At 34.3% G+C, this 18,617-nt stretch overlaps 1 protein-coding gene across 2 annotated transcripts in view; it reads right to left on the bottom strand.

The window, feature by feature from the left end:
* Nucleotides 1–18,617, bottom strand: part of SYT14 (synaptotagmin 14) — an 83,276-nt gene that overhangs the window by 48,587 nt on the left and 16,072 nt on the right. Inside the window, exons 3-4 of one of the 2 annotated variants that reach the window (XM_061990137.1) lie at nt 8,221–8,385; nt 199–417 (exon numbers count right to left, since the gene is read on the bottom strand). In XM_061990137.1, the coding sequence (XP_061846121.1) occupies nt 199–417; nt 8,221–8,385 (384 nt within the window). Of the gene's footprint in view, nt 1–198; nt 418–4,695; nt 5,636–8,220; nt 8,386–18,617 lie in introns of those variants that run through there. The other variant, XM_061990136.1, reaches the window with a different exon arrangement.

The following is an 18,617-nucleotide window of genomic DNA, read 5'->3' as shown; positions in this document are numbered from 1 at the left end:
GAACTTAATATAACAAGATATAACTTGCAGCATTTCTGTAAGAATTTTTTTTTGAGCATGCACAAATAAAAAAGATATCTGGATATTTCTCACAGACATTGGCAATTTGAAACTCAAGCAGTCCCCGTCCAGGATTTATTTATCCAGAACATAATTCTGAAATTTGGAATAAAAAGAATGCTTTTAAATTACTCTTACCTTCATCTATTGAGGCTTCACTACTGTATCCATCATATTCTGCAGACAGGGGACTATATTTTTGTCTGGTTTCCCATATATAGTTTTTTTGCTGTCTGCCATCCACCACTGGCAGCCTGGAACTCTGGGTTCTAGACAAGGCCTCATGATATTTACCCAGTGCTTCATCTTCACTCTCAGATGATGAACCATGCTGGTCTTTACTCATATAAGAGTTGTCTGTTTGAATAAAATAAAGCAAATCGACTACAGCTCAAAACAGAATACAAGACAATAACCGTAACAGGTTATCACTGAAGATATTTAAGCCATTTCAATTAAAATTTCCATATTATCAATATTTTTAAAAAATAATATTTAAAATATAATCTTCTTGTAATTATAAGTATTGTGATTTTGTAATTGGTGAGAGCTATTTTTATTTTCTAGAAAAACTGAAAGATTATTAAGCCCTCCAAGAACCATCCTAAAACTTGTTCAACAGAAAATAGATCCATTTATATAAGGCAGCACATGCTGAAGTACTTGAAACCTTTCATTAAGTAAGAAAATGCTTACAGTAATTTACGTAAATACAACATTGCTGCAATATTATGCTTGGGTATCTAACAAAGCAAAAAGGCAGCTCTTGATCCTCCATTGCCAGCTGATTTTTGCTGTGAGTATACAATGTAACACAGAAATGAAACTGATTTACAAAGAGAAGCCTACAACAAAATCCTCTCAGGATATTTATATCTGTAGTGCTTAAACTCAGAGTAACAAATGGGGAAATGTTAGCAAAAGATGTTTGCATGCACAGTTTTACTTACAATAAACAGCCCCTTGCTCAATAACTAAAATTAATGCAGATTCTCACTGTAGACATCTGTCAACAGCAAAAATTGCACATAAGAATCTATCTAGTTAATTCTTTTATACCAGTTCTTCTATAATGCCCACTCCTGTGGCCAATTTGACTTCCTCACACATGTCAAAGATTCAGCTGCACTTTTATTTCTGTGAAAGGACACGTTCCTCCTCCCTCTTCCAAATCTCAAATGGATTCTGTCCAAATTTAACCTGCCATGCAGAGGTTCTGTAGATCAAAACTCAAACAGGCATTAAAAAAGTTCATGTAAGCTCATTAAAGGTCAGCATTACCACTACTCTGTGAGAAAGCTTATGGTATATGATTTGTCAATGGATTTCCACTACCAGCAGAGCTCCAAGATGCCCATAATGATGTATTTTCAGCTCCTCTTTCGAAAAGGGAATATTGTCTAATGTGCTGTCCAGCCATGTTCAATCACTTCTCCCCTCCCTGCTCTTATGCCCTTCTCCCACTTGCTGTCCTTAGCTCTAGTTCTGCATTTCCACTTCCATTAGTCTCCATCTTCATGTCCAGCCAGTCTCACTCCTCTGCCTTGAGTATTCTAATTAAGGAGGGATTCAGCTTACTTTAATTTTAAATGGCTGAATTTTGGGCAACTCTATCAACGCTAGCCATCTACAGTCCTTTTATTCCTGTTTGCTTTTTTCTACCACAGAGATTCTTCCTTCCCGCTTTTAGGTAAGCCTGTAGAGTAGATGAGTATAGAGGTCTCCCTTCCCATAGAGGTCTCTGTCTCCCTGGTACTCATACAGAAAAGTCCATGCTGCAAGTTTAGGTACATAACTTTGCAAAAGACATCTTTCGTACAAGTAGAATGTTATCCTAAGCTCTTGTCTCTTGGTCCCATACTTGAGGTTCCTGGTCCAAGCATCCACTTTTAGTCTCCTACAGGTATTTCCTCCACTATTTTTGTCTATTCAGTCCCAAATTCCCTTTACTTACACCTAATCAACTACTCACATAACCTTATTATCTCCATCTTCATACAATGCTACCAGGTCTCTCCATAGCTGTCACCCATCCTATTTCAAATCCATTTACATTTTGCATCATGTCACATTTGTTTAACAAGTGTCTGTCTTCACAAGCCACGTTTGTTCTCAATTCTCCTGTTCAAACGTCCAGTGTCTTTCAGTAACCCTAAGCATCAAAACCAGGGTAAGACTTGCTCTATTCTTCAACCCCTGCAATGAAGCATGTGAGTGCAAATAAGATGGTCAATAAACTTAAGCAAATTATAAGAAGAGTTTAATATGCCCTTCTGAAAGAAAGTTTCCAAGAATTTCCAATTTGGTCAAACTTAAAATGTTTTTCCATAGAAGTTGGGCATCTCTGACATGGGAAAAGTGCTCTCCTACATTTCAAGTACATAGTGCAATATACAAAGGTACCAAAGTATCTACTTATTTTCTGCACAGATAATCAGCATGTTTCTTCCACACTCTATTCCTGGAAACAGCTAAAGTTTTAAAATTATACCTTAAGGAAAAAAAATAAAGGAAAAAGAAAAAGAAAGGGAAAAAAAAAAGAAAAGAAAAGGAAAAAAAAGAACTGTAGACAGAAAGCATGCCAAATTTCATCCCAACTATATAAAATTTGGCACACTGTTTTAAGAAACTGAAACTAAGGTCTTGAAATGGAAAATGTCAGGAAACCTTAACTGCAGATGGTGCTACCAGCTCTACATGCAATGTGTACGTAATCTTAACTTGGTATTTATAGGAAAACTGGTGCCTTGAAAAACTGCTAATGAGCAACTGGATCTTTCAACTTTAGGCTATCAATTTTAATTCAAGTCTAACAGATATGGTTCTTCCCACTGTATGGATGGCTATAAAGCAAGTTCAATTTCACTGATCCCTTACAGAAAATATGACATCAAGCAGGATATATTCTGGCTAGTAGATTCACTGCAGAAGCTGCCCAGAAAAAGATGTCTCCTTTATTGGTACATAAACCAAAATTTTTTATCTCATATTGCCTTCCTCAACAGTTTGAAACTTGTCATCTAGGAGGCTTCTACAGATTTTCCCAACTATAATTAAAGCAGTGCATGTTAGGACTAAAATACAATGTCAGATACCAGTATTTAGATGCATCATTTATCAGTACAAGAAACATGTCACAAATATGAAATTAGGTTCATTGATCAGTTTGCACAAAGAATGGAATAGTATAAAATACGGTAGGAACATGTTTGAAAGAAGTGCTGAAAGTTATGCCTCTAGTAAGACACTGACATTTGTAAATATCCAGAAGTTCTAACTGATATCAGATATATTTTCTCCAGTATCATACAAGAAAAAGAATGAGGATGTACATTATTATTATAAGCTATGAACAAGACCTCTTCAGAGCACTTCGAAACGTTATTAAAGTTAAAACATAAGCTATCCATGCAAACATTTTTTAAATTAGCAATACAATTAGATTCTCAGACATTAAAAAAATCCTCAGGGTTTTGTCTCTCCTTGACATTTTTCTTTTGATTTTTAGATCTTAGTTGGGAACTTGCCTAAGAAAACTCATGTTCTTAATAAATCTTTCCTTTATTTGGCTAATAAAGGTCATATGTCATTATGAACCTATTCAAAGCTATTCATTTGGTTATTATGGGATCTAAAATGCTATATTTTATACAGAGTACACTTTATAAATATTGTACTACATGAAGAAATAACAGATAAGATTATAGTTTATCAAAAAACATTGAAACCGCATCCTAAATCAAATTAAAAAAAACCAAAAAACCAGGAAACCAAAAGCCAAAACAAATTACAAACTAAAACCTAAAAACTGACAAAACGAATAACCAAAATTTTCAAAGATGGCAAAACAAACACACAGAAAGAAAAACAGATCTACCATGAAATCAATCATTTCTCTACAGAAATGTTATCTCCAGGCAAGCCTCTATTGCTTTCTAAAAGTTCACTGTACAGCCTACAACATGATTGTGTGAAAACTCAAAACTTTTACTTCTTACTCGGGAACTATTACTGCAATTCCACTATCATGTTGTTTAAGATCGGATGTTGAAGACTGCCACACAGCATTCATATCAACAATATATACGTCTTCTTCGTAGGACTCTTTGTAAGCCTTGTTCAGTTCTTTCTATACTGAAAATCACTTAATTGCCACTTCTCATTGAGTTTTGTGCCTTAAATATCCCAGAAATAAATTCTTAAGACTTAATATAATGTAAATGTAACATAAGTTAAGTTTTGTCATTATTGTCTTATGACATTTTTATGCAATGCTTCTAGAACATACAAAATAAAAAACACTTTCACAGGATAATTGATACTGGAAGTTAAAAGTTATTTCAAAGTTTTCAACAGAAACCACACAAGGCACTGCAGAGAAGGTAAGAAAACTGCATATAGAAAAAGAAAAGTTAGAACATAGGAAAGGCATTTATTAATAATTTCCTTTAAGCAATACTTTTAAAAGTAACTAACAACCAAGAAATATCAACATATTTTGAAGCACTGACAAAACAGACCTACTTTCATCCACAGGAAAATTATTATTAAATGTGTAAATTAAGTGAAAAAAGTAGAAAGTATCATAAGTTTCAGGAAAGGTTGAAGAATGCAGTTTGCTGACGCACTCCTCACCTTTTCCTGCTGTCTTCTTATTACATAGCTCTCTTTCTGAATTCTTTGAGTTTTTCTTTTTATCCACTTTTGCAATTGTAGCTGACACACTGTCTTCATCCTTTGATACAGATTTTCCTTTTCTGTCAAAAAATGCTTCAGATTTCTTTTCTTTGATTTCATTAATACAATTGGGACGGTCATTGTGCATCTTCATCAAGCTGGAGTCTGATAATTTTTGCCTCTGTACTTCAACAAGTTTTGTTTCTAAGTCTTGGGGAACACTGAAACTGTGCACTTCTTCAGAATCTTTAAGATCAGCTCCAGGTTTGATTCTTCTATGGAAGTGATTCTTAGAATTATCTGATACTGCACTTAGGCAATTATCTTGTTCCTCGACAGATTGCTCCATTGTAAATTTATTACTTTTCAGGTTACTATCCTTTAAGAACTTATTTACATAACAGTCATTTCCTCCTACTGCTTTCCGTTCAAAAGGATCTCCTATAGTCTTCAAATCCTGAGGTACTTCTCTATCACTTATAGGATTATTACTATCTGTGCCTTTTAACTGGCTCTGATTTTTGTCTATGACATGGACAGATACTCCATCTTGACTTGTGTCCTTTTTTACAAGATCTATCACTTTAGAATAATGAGTCTCTTTATGTTCTGCAATACCTCTCTTTGCTTTTGTGTTTATTTCCTGAGAATGAATTAATGATGCCGACTGTTCCTCTCTCCCTTCCACAGGTTTATCACTCTGTGTTTTGGAGATTTCATCTTCTGCACGAAGGCCATTTATCATGTTTGTTACTCGTTCTGTTACTGAATCAGCTACACTGTAGCCAACCTCTTCAACAACACTTGTCAGATCATCCACAGCACTGCTCAGTGTGTCAACCAGAGAAGACACAGAGGGAAGGCTCAGATTTTGGTGGAGGTTTTTGAAAAACGCCATTTGTCCACCCTACTCAGAAACGACTTCTAAGACTGAAAGAGTCTCCATTTCACAAACAAATTAGCTTCATTTCTCCAAGTTCAATTTCAGAGCTATTTGCTCTTGCTATCTCAAACTCAACATATTTACCAGGGGAAGTTGTGTCTTTGCTCTTTCCATTCAATACGCATTGAAAATAATAAGAAAACAGCTAAGTAAATATCTTGAAATGAAGCTGCAATCAACCAGCAAACCCCAGTCTTTCATCAACTGCAGCATCAACTAGTCAAAACACAATTCATTATTTTCAAAAATAAGACAACTTTGTGAGGTGGAAATATGGGGGGGTTATTCTAACCTGCAAAGAAGAAGTTATGAGACATTTAAATTATGTCCTTTCATCAGTGTCATACTAAAACAAGCTTTTAATATAATAGTTGAACAAAAACATACATCACGGAGACTATTTCACCACAAAATACTTGTTTTTTACATAAGGTATTTTTGAACATGAAAAAAAAGTTTTGCTGTACTTTTTGAAGAGGTAGAAGGGAAGAAAACCCTCCAAACTTCCCATTCTGTTCTCTGGTGCCTATCTACTCCTCTCAAGCTAGCGTTAGGATTTAAATGCAAGCTTCCTACAGGTGTCCCCGATTTTGTTCTGTATGTCACCGAGGTGCTTCTTGTAAAACCATGAACATTGCTGGCTTGGATGTAATAGGAATAGAAGGTATATGGAGATAACATGGTATCAGTGAAGGTCTGAACACCTGAAACAAACAGGTGAGAAGGAAATTTTATCCCATATATTTTTCAAAAAATAATTTGCATACTTAATAGCTTTCCAGTTCTAATTGAAGACGTAGCATATTTATGAGCATTTGCATTCTCAACCTCTCAACCTCTCAAAAAGTTTTATCATCAAAAAGTCAAAAAGTTTTATCATCTTCCACTTCACATTAGCATCACTAAAGAATTTTTCTACTGAATTTCTCTTAGATCCTGTTATACTCATGAATAAGATTAATACAGTTATCTTCTTATTTTTCAGATATAAGTCAGCATGAGTATTAGTCGATCAGATTTAAAAAAAAACAACCCCAAACCATTCCATAAATTTCACATCTTTGGTTGTTTATTCATTTCATAGCATACATGCTTATATGATGGACATTGCCAACATGTCCAGTCTCCAGATGTGCTTTATGTGATGACAGGATCAATTCAAAAGAGCCCAAAAATCTTCAGGGGATGACTCCCCGCTCCAGAATCGAACAGGTCTAGAACATGTCTAGAACATGTCTAGAACATGTCTAGAACATGTCTAGAACATGTCTAGAACAGGCACTCTAGAACCGCTCCAGAAACCGATATGGTGGAACGTATCTAGAACGGCTCTAGAACTGTTCCAGGTCTGGGTTTTTTTTTTGAACTGCTCTAGAACCGTTCTGTAATCTCCCCGCTCCAGAATAGAGCATGTTCTAGAACACCATTAGACCATCCATTACTAGAACTGTTCTAGAATAGAACTGTTCTCGAAGTGATCTAGAACCTATCCAGAGCTGATCTAGAACTGTTCTAGGATGGATCTAGAACTGTTCTAGAATAGATCTAGAACTGTTCCGTTACTGCTCTGGAACCGATCCAGAACTCCCGATCTAGAACTGAGCTGGAATCTGGTCTTGGTCCATCATCTGCTCTAGAAACCAACAGCTGAGCTGAAACAGGAGAAACCAAGCCTGCTCCTGCTCAGAACCAGCAGGTCGAAATACCTATTAGAATCCACAATTTAGTGAGCTAGATGTTCTAGACTCACCGACCTCAGATCTGATCCAGACCTAGACCTTGATCTTAACCTAGTGTCTAACCTAACACTAAACCAGGTCCTAAAGCACAGCCTCTGGAACAGACTACCAGACTCTAGGGTCCCAGGTCTAATGTCGACTCTTTGGAGTACATAGACTGGAAGAGGCAGACCACCCAAAATGCTGATATTGTCTGACAGAAAAGACACCAGCACCATCTCAACATTACAAGAAAGTTCACTTGCTATTGTTGAAGACCTAATCACCAGATAAGAACTTTATTTCAACAGGAACATCAACTAGTTAAATTTGTATAAAGTCAAAAGGTAGAAAAAGGCATTCAATTCACACAGCCCAAAAGTAGAAAGGGGTTATTTTATCAACCCTCAGTATCTTTTTTGAGGTCTATTTTTTTTAATTTGACACTGCCCTTAGGAACTTTGTTTTATTTTTAAAAGTATAGAAATAATTTGTTAGTCAGAGATAACATGTCTTTAGCTTCTAACATTTTACTACTTAAAAATTATTTTCCAGGTGAGTGAATGTAAGATCTTCTCCAGTCAGTGAAAGATTTTAATAGGCTGAGTGAAAACCTCTACTTTTTTGTTATATAGCTATTGGTTTCTGTGGCTTGTGAATACAAAGGTTTCTTCCTCTCCATATACTGAACAGTCATGGGAAAATTCAGCATTGTATGTTTTAATCACTTCAGTCAGATGATAATTTGTGTATATCTATAAACCCTTTTAAACATTTGAGTTCTTAGCATTAAATTTAGTACACTGTATTTCAGATACTTACAAAGTTTATCTTGTGAATTCTTTCTCGTGGTGTATCCTGAATCAAGGTCTGGGAAACCACTAACATTTTCAAAACACATCTTCTTATTAATATATAGGAAAAGTAGCAACATAAGAATAATGAACACCCCGACAGCAGACAGAAATCCAATTGCTTCAGGAGACACTAGAAGAAACAGAACAAAATACATTTTAAGAAGCTTTGTAAAACCTTAACCTGCAGAAGTTATAACATTTACCAGAATTGATCATTAATAAGTATTACTCAAGTTCCAACTCAAGTTCCAACTTAAGTACAACTAAAAAAACACCATTTAAATTTGAGTTAACGTTTAACCAGCTCTTCAAAGAACAGAAAAGTATCTAGTTTTAATCTAAGGGAGGACTGTCGTTTTGAGGTTCTGGAGTACTGGACCCCATAGAAAGACAGGGTCTCTGCAGAAAATCAGCAGATAACAAGGCTGATGATTTTTTGATGGAACATCTGTGCGAGAGCACTGGAGGGAGTATTCCTTCTTCCCAAAAGAGGATGGAGGTTTGGCTCAAGGCTGACTCTGACTGCTGCTGAGGAAGGACTGAGCCCTTTCTGGTGAGGTCATTGCCTCTGCCATTCTTGTTATGCTCAGCTCCTGGATTTTCTTCCCTTAGGGACCAGATGGCCCTTGCTGCTCCCTGATACATAGTATGAATGGATGAGAAAAAGCACATGATGTTATGATGTTCCTTGTCCCGGAGTGCTACTTGCATATAAACCAAAAAAAGCTAGATGGAGTAAAGATAAAGCATACTTAAAACCAGGTAGACGGGAAAAAAAAAGCTGAAGTAGGCTAAAATGTCTTAGAAATTTTTTAAAATAAGCATACATAATTGCCATTAAACAGATAACTCAAGGGGAGTTGGATGGGGCTTTAAGCAACCCTGTCTTGTGAAAGGTGTCCCTGTCCATGGTGGTGAGGTTGGAATTAGATGACTTTAAAGTCCCTTCCAAACGAAACCATTCTATGATACAAAAAGGCAGCAAAAAAGAGGGCCTAGAAATGTAAGAACAAGTTATAAAAGCAGTTGAAGAACAAAAGAAGGTTGATCTTTTAACAAAAAGAGTGCAGATGTCCACAGACTATAATGAAGCTGACCTGCTTCATTAACGAAGGCTGCCACTATGTCAGAGGGAAGCCTCCTGAGGAACCCACTGAACTCTCCACTGAGTCTACATCCAACACTTGATGCGATAAGTTTAGGGATGACAGAATTGCAAATTTGTTACTAAGCAGTGTAGAAAGTTAAATTGAAAGGTAATAGAATGATAATTCAATAATATTTTGCTGCAATTTGTAAGAAAAAAGTCCTTGAATTCAATAATTGCATAAAATTAAGAATGTTATAAAGCATTATAGAACTCTAAGTGATTCATAGTGGTACGTTGATTAGTAAATCTGCTAAATGGTTTATTAGTAGAGTACAGATCGATTAATAAACATTATAGTTTCTTATATCTGTTAACTCTCAAATCTGCATTGTAAGGAGGGAGAGTAAGACCTCGAGTTAACAAGTACCTTGACACTTAAAGGGTGGTTTTTGTGGCCTCAACACATGTCAGTGCATTTTTGACTGAACACAGCTGTATTCATTTAGAATTTCACATATCCCTTTCTTCCTGTTCTTTTTGCTAGACTCACAACCATAAATTCCTCACTTGGGGGTTGTATTTTTTCTATTTTTTCTGACTTAAGAAAATTCATCAGATTCATGAATTCCATTTGTCAAAATCTTAGCACTTCATTTTAGGAGTACCATGCTGTGTGGCAACATTTTTCACTATGTAAAAAGGTGTACTATTAAAGGAAAGTTGACAACAAACTCTGTATGCTCAGGGATAAAAAAGGACAAGAGTCAACAATCTGAAGCAGCAACAAGGAAAATTCCAGTTGGAGATAAGGGTGAAAAAATCCGGAATAAAATGGGTTTATTGCTGGAACTGATTGCTTAGATCAATTATAGAATCAAATTTTAATGCTAGCCCTCCTTTGAGTTGGGAATTGAACGGCAACTTTCTTAACCAGGAGCCTTCCAAATTAAATTGCTCTCTGAGACTACATATGTCCTTTGCACATCTAGGCTCATACATCTACGTAAAAGTGCTGACTGGGAAACACATGCAGTTCTACAACCCCCTCAGTTTGTTTTGTCAGATGACAGGAAACATTTGTATTTGTGCTGCTGTCCTTAATTACACAGGTGTGTTTTAAAAACTGAGGGGAAAAAAGATCAAAAGAAATGGACCTTCCACCATCTAAAAAGAATTGGTCAGATTTAGACTTCTCTTTTGATCTCAACATCCAGATCTATCTGAAACTGTTGAAATTATTTTTTCTTTACTTCTTTTTACCTCTGACCAGAAGAGATTGCATAATATTCTGCCTAGAATCTTTACCATTTTAAATCAAACAGGAGAATCACCCATCCTGACTTTACTACAGAAATACCAAAATAGCAACCAAAGAAGCAAAAAAAATAAGACAAAATAGAAAGCTCTGTTAGACTAGGACCTCTGTTTAGTCAATATCAAACAAGTAATTTTTTTTCTTGTTTTATTAGATCACACCAGAAAAGCTAGGAAAAAACATGAGCTTCTCTCAACTGATTTAAGATGGGAACACTGTCTCCTGAAGTAAGGAAGGCCAAATCAGTTATAACTAGAAACCTTCAATATCTGACCTTCACCTTCCAACCCACTTAAGTCCAAGAAATAACAAGAAATACAAGAACATAATTTGGGCTTAACAGGGTCAGAATAAAACAAACAGTGTGACAGAGAGGAGTAGGCACCTGGTATTTTCAATTTCAGATAACACAATATAAATACAAAGAGCCTTAGAGTTCCTACAGCGATCCTCATCAGTCCTTTAAGATGAGAAATCCTGTGGCATCAAGCAAAGAAACAAGGTGATAAAAGCATAATTCTGTTCTGGACCAGACAGGAAAGGAAGTTAAAACTTTTTTTATAAGTCTACCTCATATTCCCTTCACAAGTTTGCTTAGAGTTGGTCATGATCCAATCACTTGTGACAGCTGAAGTTTATGGCAACTCTGCCTCACACTGATAGGGTTTGTTTAGTTTTAAGTTACAAAAAAACCCAAACGGTTAAGTCGTGACCAAGAATGAGCTGAAGAAAAAAATTACCCCTATAGTGGTGATTGACTTTTTTTTTAAAAGCCCTAGTGCTACTTGATTAAAAGCAAGTAAAATTTAGCACATATCAGGTGTATGTTTATAATTTGTCAGGTATTCTTTCACCATTTTCATGGAATTTTCCTGAATACAGGAAAACTCTGAGACCTGACAAAAGCCTCAGCTTGTATATTTTCATTTTTAACCTCAAAAGTTTAACAGATGAAATCTCCCAAGGTTCTGCTGGCAGAAAGCATGCTCCCCCTCCTCTTGAGATTGCATATGGATAACTGAGAATGTCTGAGGCTATTGGAACAACATCCAGTTTTCTTTGAATTATTGATCGTGACCCAAATGAAATGGAAGACTGGGCCAAGACCAGAAAATCTTCATTCTTCAGTAACTTCCAGTTCTAACACCTGTCAAACACAGAGGTACTGGCAGAAGAAACTGCAATTCACCAGGATGCAGGGACCAAGAGAAGTGAGAGTGAAGTGGAAGGTGGCCATTAGGCACAAGTTAATGATGTTCAGTGAGAAAATGGAAAGTATGAGCTATGAGGAAGGTGCAACATCGGGACAGAGTGCACAGAATAAGTTGGAAAGAGAAGAGACAGAAAAAGAAGAGGCATTAGGAAGAGTAAACAGATCATAGGACCACAGAAATTTATCTATGAGGACAACTGTTTTATTATTGAAACAGGCTGTCCTAAGCATCATTGACTGAATTCAGTGTCAATAGTGGTTTGAGCAGGAGACTGAACTGAAAAAGGTACCATATGCAAACCCTCTAGTTCTCTATGGAAACAGAGTATCTCATGACATCTTTCTGCAACTAAGAACAAAACATTGGCCAATAACTTACAAAAAGAATGAAACTTTAGCTGTAGCAAGACTAATTAATTATTTATGCAATTCAGTGTGAACATAGGACTTAAAAATTAGATTTCTGTATCAATTTGCATCCATGTAAAGAATCTTAGAATGCACATTCCTGGATTAAGTATGTTAACAAGATAAAATTCTTTAAATGTATTACCATTATAAAGTCAGGAAAAAAAATCTCAAATAAAATTGCACTTCAATTTTCCACAGAAAAAATCTGTGTACAGATTCCCATCTATGAATAAAGGATTTATACATTACATTAATCCTTCAATTAGTTTCTCACAGTTGAAGTGTCAAGTGTTATACTTTGTAGACAACAACAACAGCAAAAAAAGTTCTTTTTTGCATATAAAATATGTCTCTGTCACATTCAACACCAGAATTATTTTTATTCAAAATACATTGTCATAAATTCTGCTTGGTTCGGGCATTAATTGTACCATGAAAAGCACTTTAAAAACTCTCAGAGGTTCCCAGTGGTTTATTCTACAATCAAAAAACAGTAAAGAGGCAATACTCTGTCATAGTCATATTTCAAATTCACATGTACTACTTTTATAAACTTCATAACAAACTTCCTCAATTCTTAAGAAAAACAACATAGTATTATAATACAGTTTTAGAAACAGTAAAAGAACAACTATCTTCATACAAAGTTATTAAGACTATTTGAATTGCTGGCTATGGAAATGCCACTGAAAGTTATAGTCATTATAGAAGTATTACATCAACATAATTTCAATTCACTTTTATTGTTATCATGACTAGAATTAGAATTATTAGAACACAGAAACTTACCATTTCTTCATCTTAAATATCAAATGAACATCTCTTCCTCGAATAATAACTTCTCTATTATTAAACATTTTCTCTTTCTCTCCAGGATGCCTCAAACTCTTCCGAAAATAACGGTATCTTTGAATACGTTTCATCAAACCAAGAAAAATCCTCAGACATATCAAAAAATCATTTAATGTTTTTAATATGTATTACCCATATCTCTGTCAATTGCATTTAATATCCAGCCAATTGTTCTTGGAGCTCTTACACTCCCCATCATACTGCCCACTTAGATAGTAACATACAAAGACTCATAGTTACCTTTGTGATACTGTTTTAATTATTCATTTACAAATGTAATACTATCTCTTCTGTGCACAAATTAAGCAACTAGGAGTATGATCCAAAGAACCTCAATTACTTCTAAGATCCTAGCACAGAAACGTTTGAAACAAAAATATGTAAGTTTATTTTCTTTTGTAATCTCTTTTATTCGGTTTGACAACTTGATCTAAGATATTTTAACCTTTTAAATAAACAGGACTGTTGTTTTGTATGCAGCTCTGAAGAAGAATTATTTACTGTTACTAGTTTTTACACCTTTTACACCTTGACATTATACGAAAATAACCTGTGCTGTCTGGTTCAAATATTTTCATCCAAGTGCTATTCACTGCTGTTTATCACTTCATACCAACTTTCCAACTTGCATGAGAAATTAATATATTTTCAGAAAGCAAAAAGGTTACTGAACCAAAAAATAAGATTCATGCCCTGATTGCCTTTTCTCCATGTTTGAATTATTTATCTCCAAACAGCATATATTTATTTCTCACAGACAACACATGTCAAAAATGGAAAAAAACAAATAAAACTCTTCATATCTCAGAGTCAGCTCAAAAGTAAAATACTTAAGTATGAATGATTGCTCAACAGGAATAAGAACTGTACTTCCATATGGGTCGATTTGTATGTAATTATGTTTTCCTTTTATGACTAACAACATAGAATAGTCTTTTCTCTAAAAGTAATATCTGAACTTGAAGGCTACCTAAGATTTTGTGCTCCTTCTAAACAGTTTTTCTTTGATAAGGTGAATTCAATACACAAAGTTTCACCATAACTTAGCAGAATTGTTATTTTTCTGTTTGCTGGAGTAATTGAAGAAGCAATCACAAGTGAAGAGAACCTAGTTCACCAAGACAAAATGCTACAAATACAAGGGACAATATTTTACCCGGAGTTGTACTAGAAGACTTTAAAAAAAATTAACTCTTGACTATCTGCACTGTTTTAAAAACAAGATAAATTCTATCTGACATTAAACTCTAGCTGACATTATTATTAGAAAAACAGAAGCAACTTCACCACAAAAATTGACTAGATTATGTTTCTGCTAAAAATCAATAACAGTGAACTCAGAATCCCCTCTAAACATTTTATTAAATGTGTCAAAAGACAAAATTCTTAACATGTTTCCTGTGCTTCCTTATTTATTTCATATCCATCTTCTTTCTCTCATAAAAGCATTGCAACCAAGAAATTCATTTCTACAAATTTATCTATTCTTTTAAAACAAGTATCAGGAAAAATGTTTTAGCTCAAAACATTCAATTAAATCTCATCTATTAATGTTTTTCAGTTTTAACATTAAATGTAGCTTAAAAAATCAAACTTTTCTGTAGAAAGATGCTGTCCCTTTCAATTGAAATTTGTATTTTGCATTTTTTCTGCAGAAGACTTCTTAACCCAGCCCAATAATAATGTCTATATTTATCAGTGTGTTATGTTAAATGAACATTACACTGCTAGACTTATGATGTTCCTTCCTATGTGTTTCTTTCTCCCACATCTTGCACTTAGAGATTACACGCTCTCTAGTACAAATTATACGCATATGCAAGATGAGCCTCCTGTATTTCAACACTTCAAATAGCTATATCCAGTATATTACCGAGTGACATGCAATTTTAAATGAGTATAAACCTGAAATGACAATTGAATTTCAATGTAGAACTGAAAAGAGCATTGCACTTCCTAAATAAAAAAATTATTACGAATTTTTAGTAACGTGAGCCTTTCATAAGTTTTGAAAGACTGACAGAATGAAATCAGGATGAAAGTGCTTATTTAACTTTCTATTTGGAATAACAATGCCCTTAAAAAACTATATATAAACCTTTCAAAGTAACACTGAGGAAAACAGAAAACTTATATTATCTGAAGTGATAGATGATGCCATTTAAAGGTGAATTTATAAAAGAATGTCATACACCTAACAAAGTGAAAAAAAAAAAGTGCTTGTTTACATGAAAAAAATTACTGGAATCATTGTATCACAACAGCTACACTGGCCTAATTCCACTGTCACTTTTATTCCAGTAGAAAGTTATTGGGAATGGCAGCAACTTTTTTTCACCACTTGGTTGAAGTCACTTGACACTTGCTGAAGGATAAACTGCACCACTACTGATGCAAATTAGAACTTCTTTTTCCCCTTGTTTTCTTAATATCTAATTACAAGGACTAATAAGAAAAAATACATTTTAACTTCTAGATTCCAAGACTTCCTTCACACAGGAAGAAAGTCTAGAATGTATTTTAATTTTAAAATTAAATTTCTTTAATTTTATTACAAACAATTAAATTACTTGACTAAATATTTACATCTAATATAATTCAATATACTTCCAAAATTACAGTTTGTGTCAAAAAGGGCTTGATTCAGCAAGTTAACTTATCATATACACAACTGCACAAAAATTATCAACTCTAGTACTATCTCTGCAGACTGTCATTTACAGGATTCCTTTCCCTTTCTTTCAAAATACCATGCTGAAACTGTCTTTTCGAGATAAACTTAACTATAAAAAAAAGAGGATCCTGGGCTCCAAAATATCATTGATCTAAGAATGAACTTAGGAATAACAGAAGTCATAGTCTGAGCTGGAGATTTAAACTTTTGACATAAATCTTTTAATTCCTAAATCCTTAGGGGTTGAGGAAGTTCTTAGCCTGCCATCCCTGCTGATTTACCAGTCCTTCAATGCCTTTTCTCTCTAACACGGAATTCATCTCCTATTAAGTATCTCACAACAGAAATCTCGGAAAAGAAACAGTGGAGGAAGTGTTGCATTGCTACTTGGAACAGACATAGATCACAGAGTCATCTTAATTACCTCCAAATCCCAATAATCTGTTGCAATTACATAGCATATTACATGACTGTATTTTCCACACAGTGGGTAAGAGAACAGCAGTGATTATAGATTTTTAATGGCATGCTCAAATAATCCTCCCAGTGCAAAAGCATTAAAGACCTGCGGGAGTCTAGAGACTTGCAATTTAAAAGGTCACAGCTACTGCAAAGTAGCTCTCCATTACTGGGGGAAAAATAATAAAATCTATATAACAAAAAAGTTTTAACACCACATTTCTCCTTGCAGCCACGACAAATAACAACAAAGTGTGGGGCAATTTAGGATCCAGATTTCTGAACTGCACAGTCATTAACTAGGATACATAGCAAAGTACTGTGCAGGAAAAATTATTATATGAACAATTTAAGTGACAAAACGCCATGGTTTTGGATACAGCAAAGTTCTTATAGACAAAACTTGCTATGGAAGAAAAGGTACCGCAGTAGCTGGGAGTTAAGTGACCCCAGTAATCGCTGCTTTCAAGAAGACTCCAAACACAGGAGAACCAGAAACACGACTTTGGTTCCTGTATGAGCATCACTAATCTTGAAGAAAAATATTTCATATTAAATTTTCTCTAGTCCAAAATGTAAAAATGCTGATTAGCTTTCCAATAGAGTGAAAAATTTAGTATATATTCCATTGTTAATTCCAATACTACTATTTTCATTTCCTTATTAAAGTCATACTTTTACAATATCTCTCAGATTTGTCAAGTTTGGTATTCATGGGATAAAGTACACAAAATTTCTCCTAGCCTGGAAAAGAATATATATTTGTCTATTTAAAAGTAACTAGTGCACAATATAAACAGATTAATTACTGTTGTCTTCATATATTATAAAACTGTGTATACTTCTTATTGAAAAGGTTTTACTCCTATCACTGTAAAAAGCTTAAATGCACTTCTCTATGTACTGTCCATATGTGAACTCTTAAATAAGTAGAAACAACACATATAGATAATGTCTTACATGAATGTGAAGTTATATAATTTAAAGAAATTTGCTATTATCTGTGGTATCACTTTTCTCTTGGCAAAGAACAAGAAACGGATAACAGCAGAGAAAGAGGAAAAATTGTTTCTTTATCAGAGGCACTTAATGTAAACTAGCATAAAAGCTGTAATATAACTTGAATATCAGACACAGTTGACTTTGAATAAAATAATATTTCTCCTTGTAAAATAAAACTCACTAATAAACACGATTTTTTTTTCATTTGAATTAATTGCAGTTGCCAACATTCAGATAAATGCAAATGGATAACGACAGTTGACCAGAACATTAAAGAAGGACATATTTCTACTTAAAATATCATCTGACAAAAATATTTGTACCTTTGTATCGTTTCAAAATTATCAAAAATGACATTTTTCATTGTCAGCCAAAGACAGTGTCTTTTAGCAACTTCTTTCTTTTGCATATTAAAGAGCACTTTTGTTCCATTATTAGCCACAAAGACATTTTGCTGAATAATTTCCTTTGTTTGTGAGACTGCTACAACAATAAAAAAAAGAATATCTTGTGAAATAAAAAAGGGCTTAAAAAGTATTTTTTAAAATCTGCACAACTCAGACATTACTACAAAAAGACAAATACAAAATACATTGCTGAGTTAGAAGTATCACTTTGCATTACTTCAAAAATACACAAATGAACAATGAAAGGCGAGAGAGACTTAAAAATAATACGGTCATACATTTTTTGCTTTAATATCACTTCCCTGTCAGACAGTGAATATTATACATATCAGAATCTATTAAAGAGGATTTTTCTTCAGTTACAGATGAACAGGATAAACATCACAAGTCTGTCAAACAGAACCTGAAAACAACCTTAATTAAAATATCAGTACATCTAACAAAAGCCAATTCCAAGTTAGACTAGCAGCCCAGCTACAGTGCACTATACAGTCAAAAAAGATGTGTTTTTCTGAAGTTTGATCTCAAGTTCCCTGAACTCTTTTATGTCCATAGCAAGTAACCAAAGGAAGAACTCAATATAACTCTGACACCCCCCTCAAAAACATCAGAGTGTTAGGAAAACAGTCAGCAAAAAAGCAAAACTTTAACTGAATATTCTCAGAAAAAAAATCCCGTCACCTCTTTCTAATTTCAAGAATCCTAAGTAACTGAATGAAATTACCTAGTAACTACTAACTAAACTAAGCAGGACTCTCCTTAGACAAGTCTTCAATACATATTTGTCAGACAAGAAGCAAGAATTTGAATATGAGTGTGTACATGCAATAAACTTACACTAAAACGTAGAAGTAAATAAAAAGTTCAGTTACAGTAAAAGTAAAGAATTGAATAACGTAAATATAAGTGTGTAAATACAAAACCACACAAGTTCAACCA

This window comes from Colius striatus, chromosome 2 (genome assembly GCF_028858725.1).
Source record: "Colius striatus isolate bColStr4 chromosome 2, bColStr4.1.hap1, whole genome shotgun sequence".
Lineage (NCBI taxonomy): Eukaryota > Metazoa > Chordata > Aves > Coliiformes > Coliidae > Colius > Colius striatus.
Note: the sequence above shows the minus strand (reverse complement) of the source record. Positions and strands in the feature narration are given on the sequence as shown.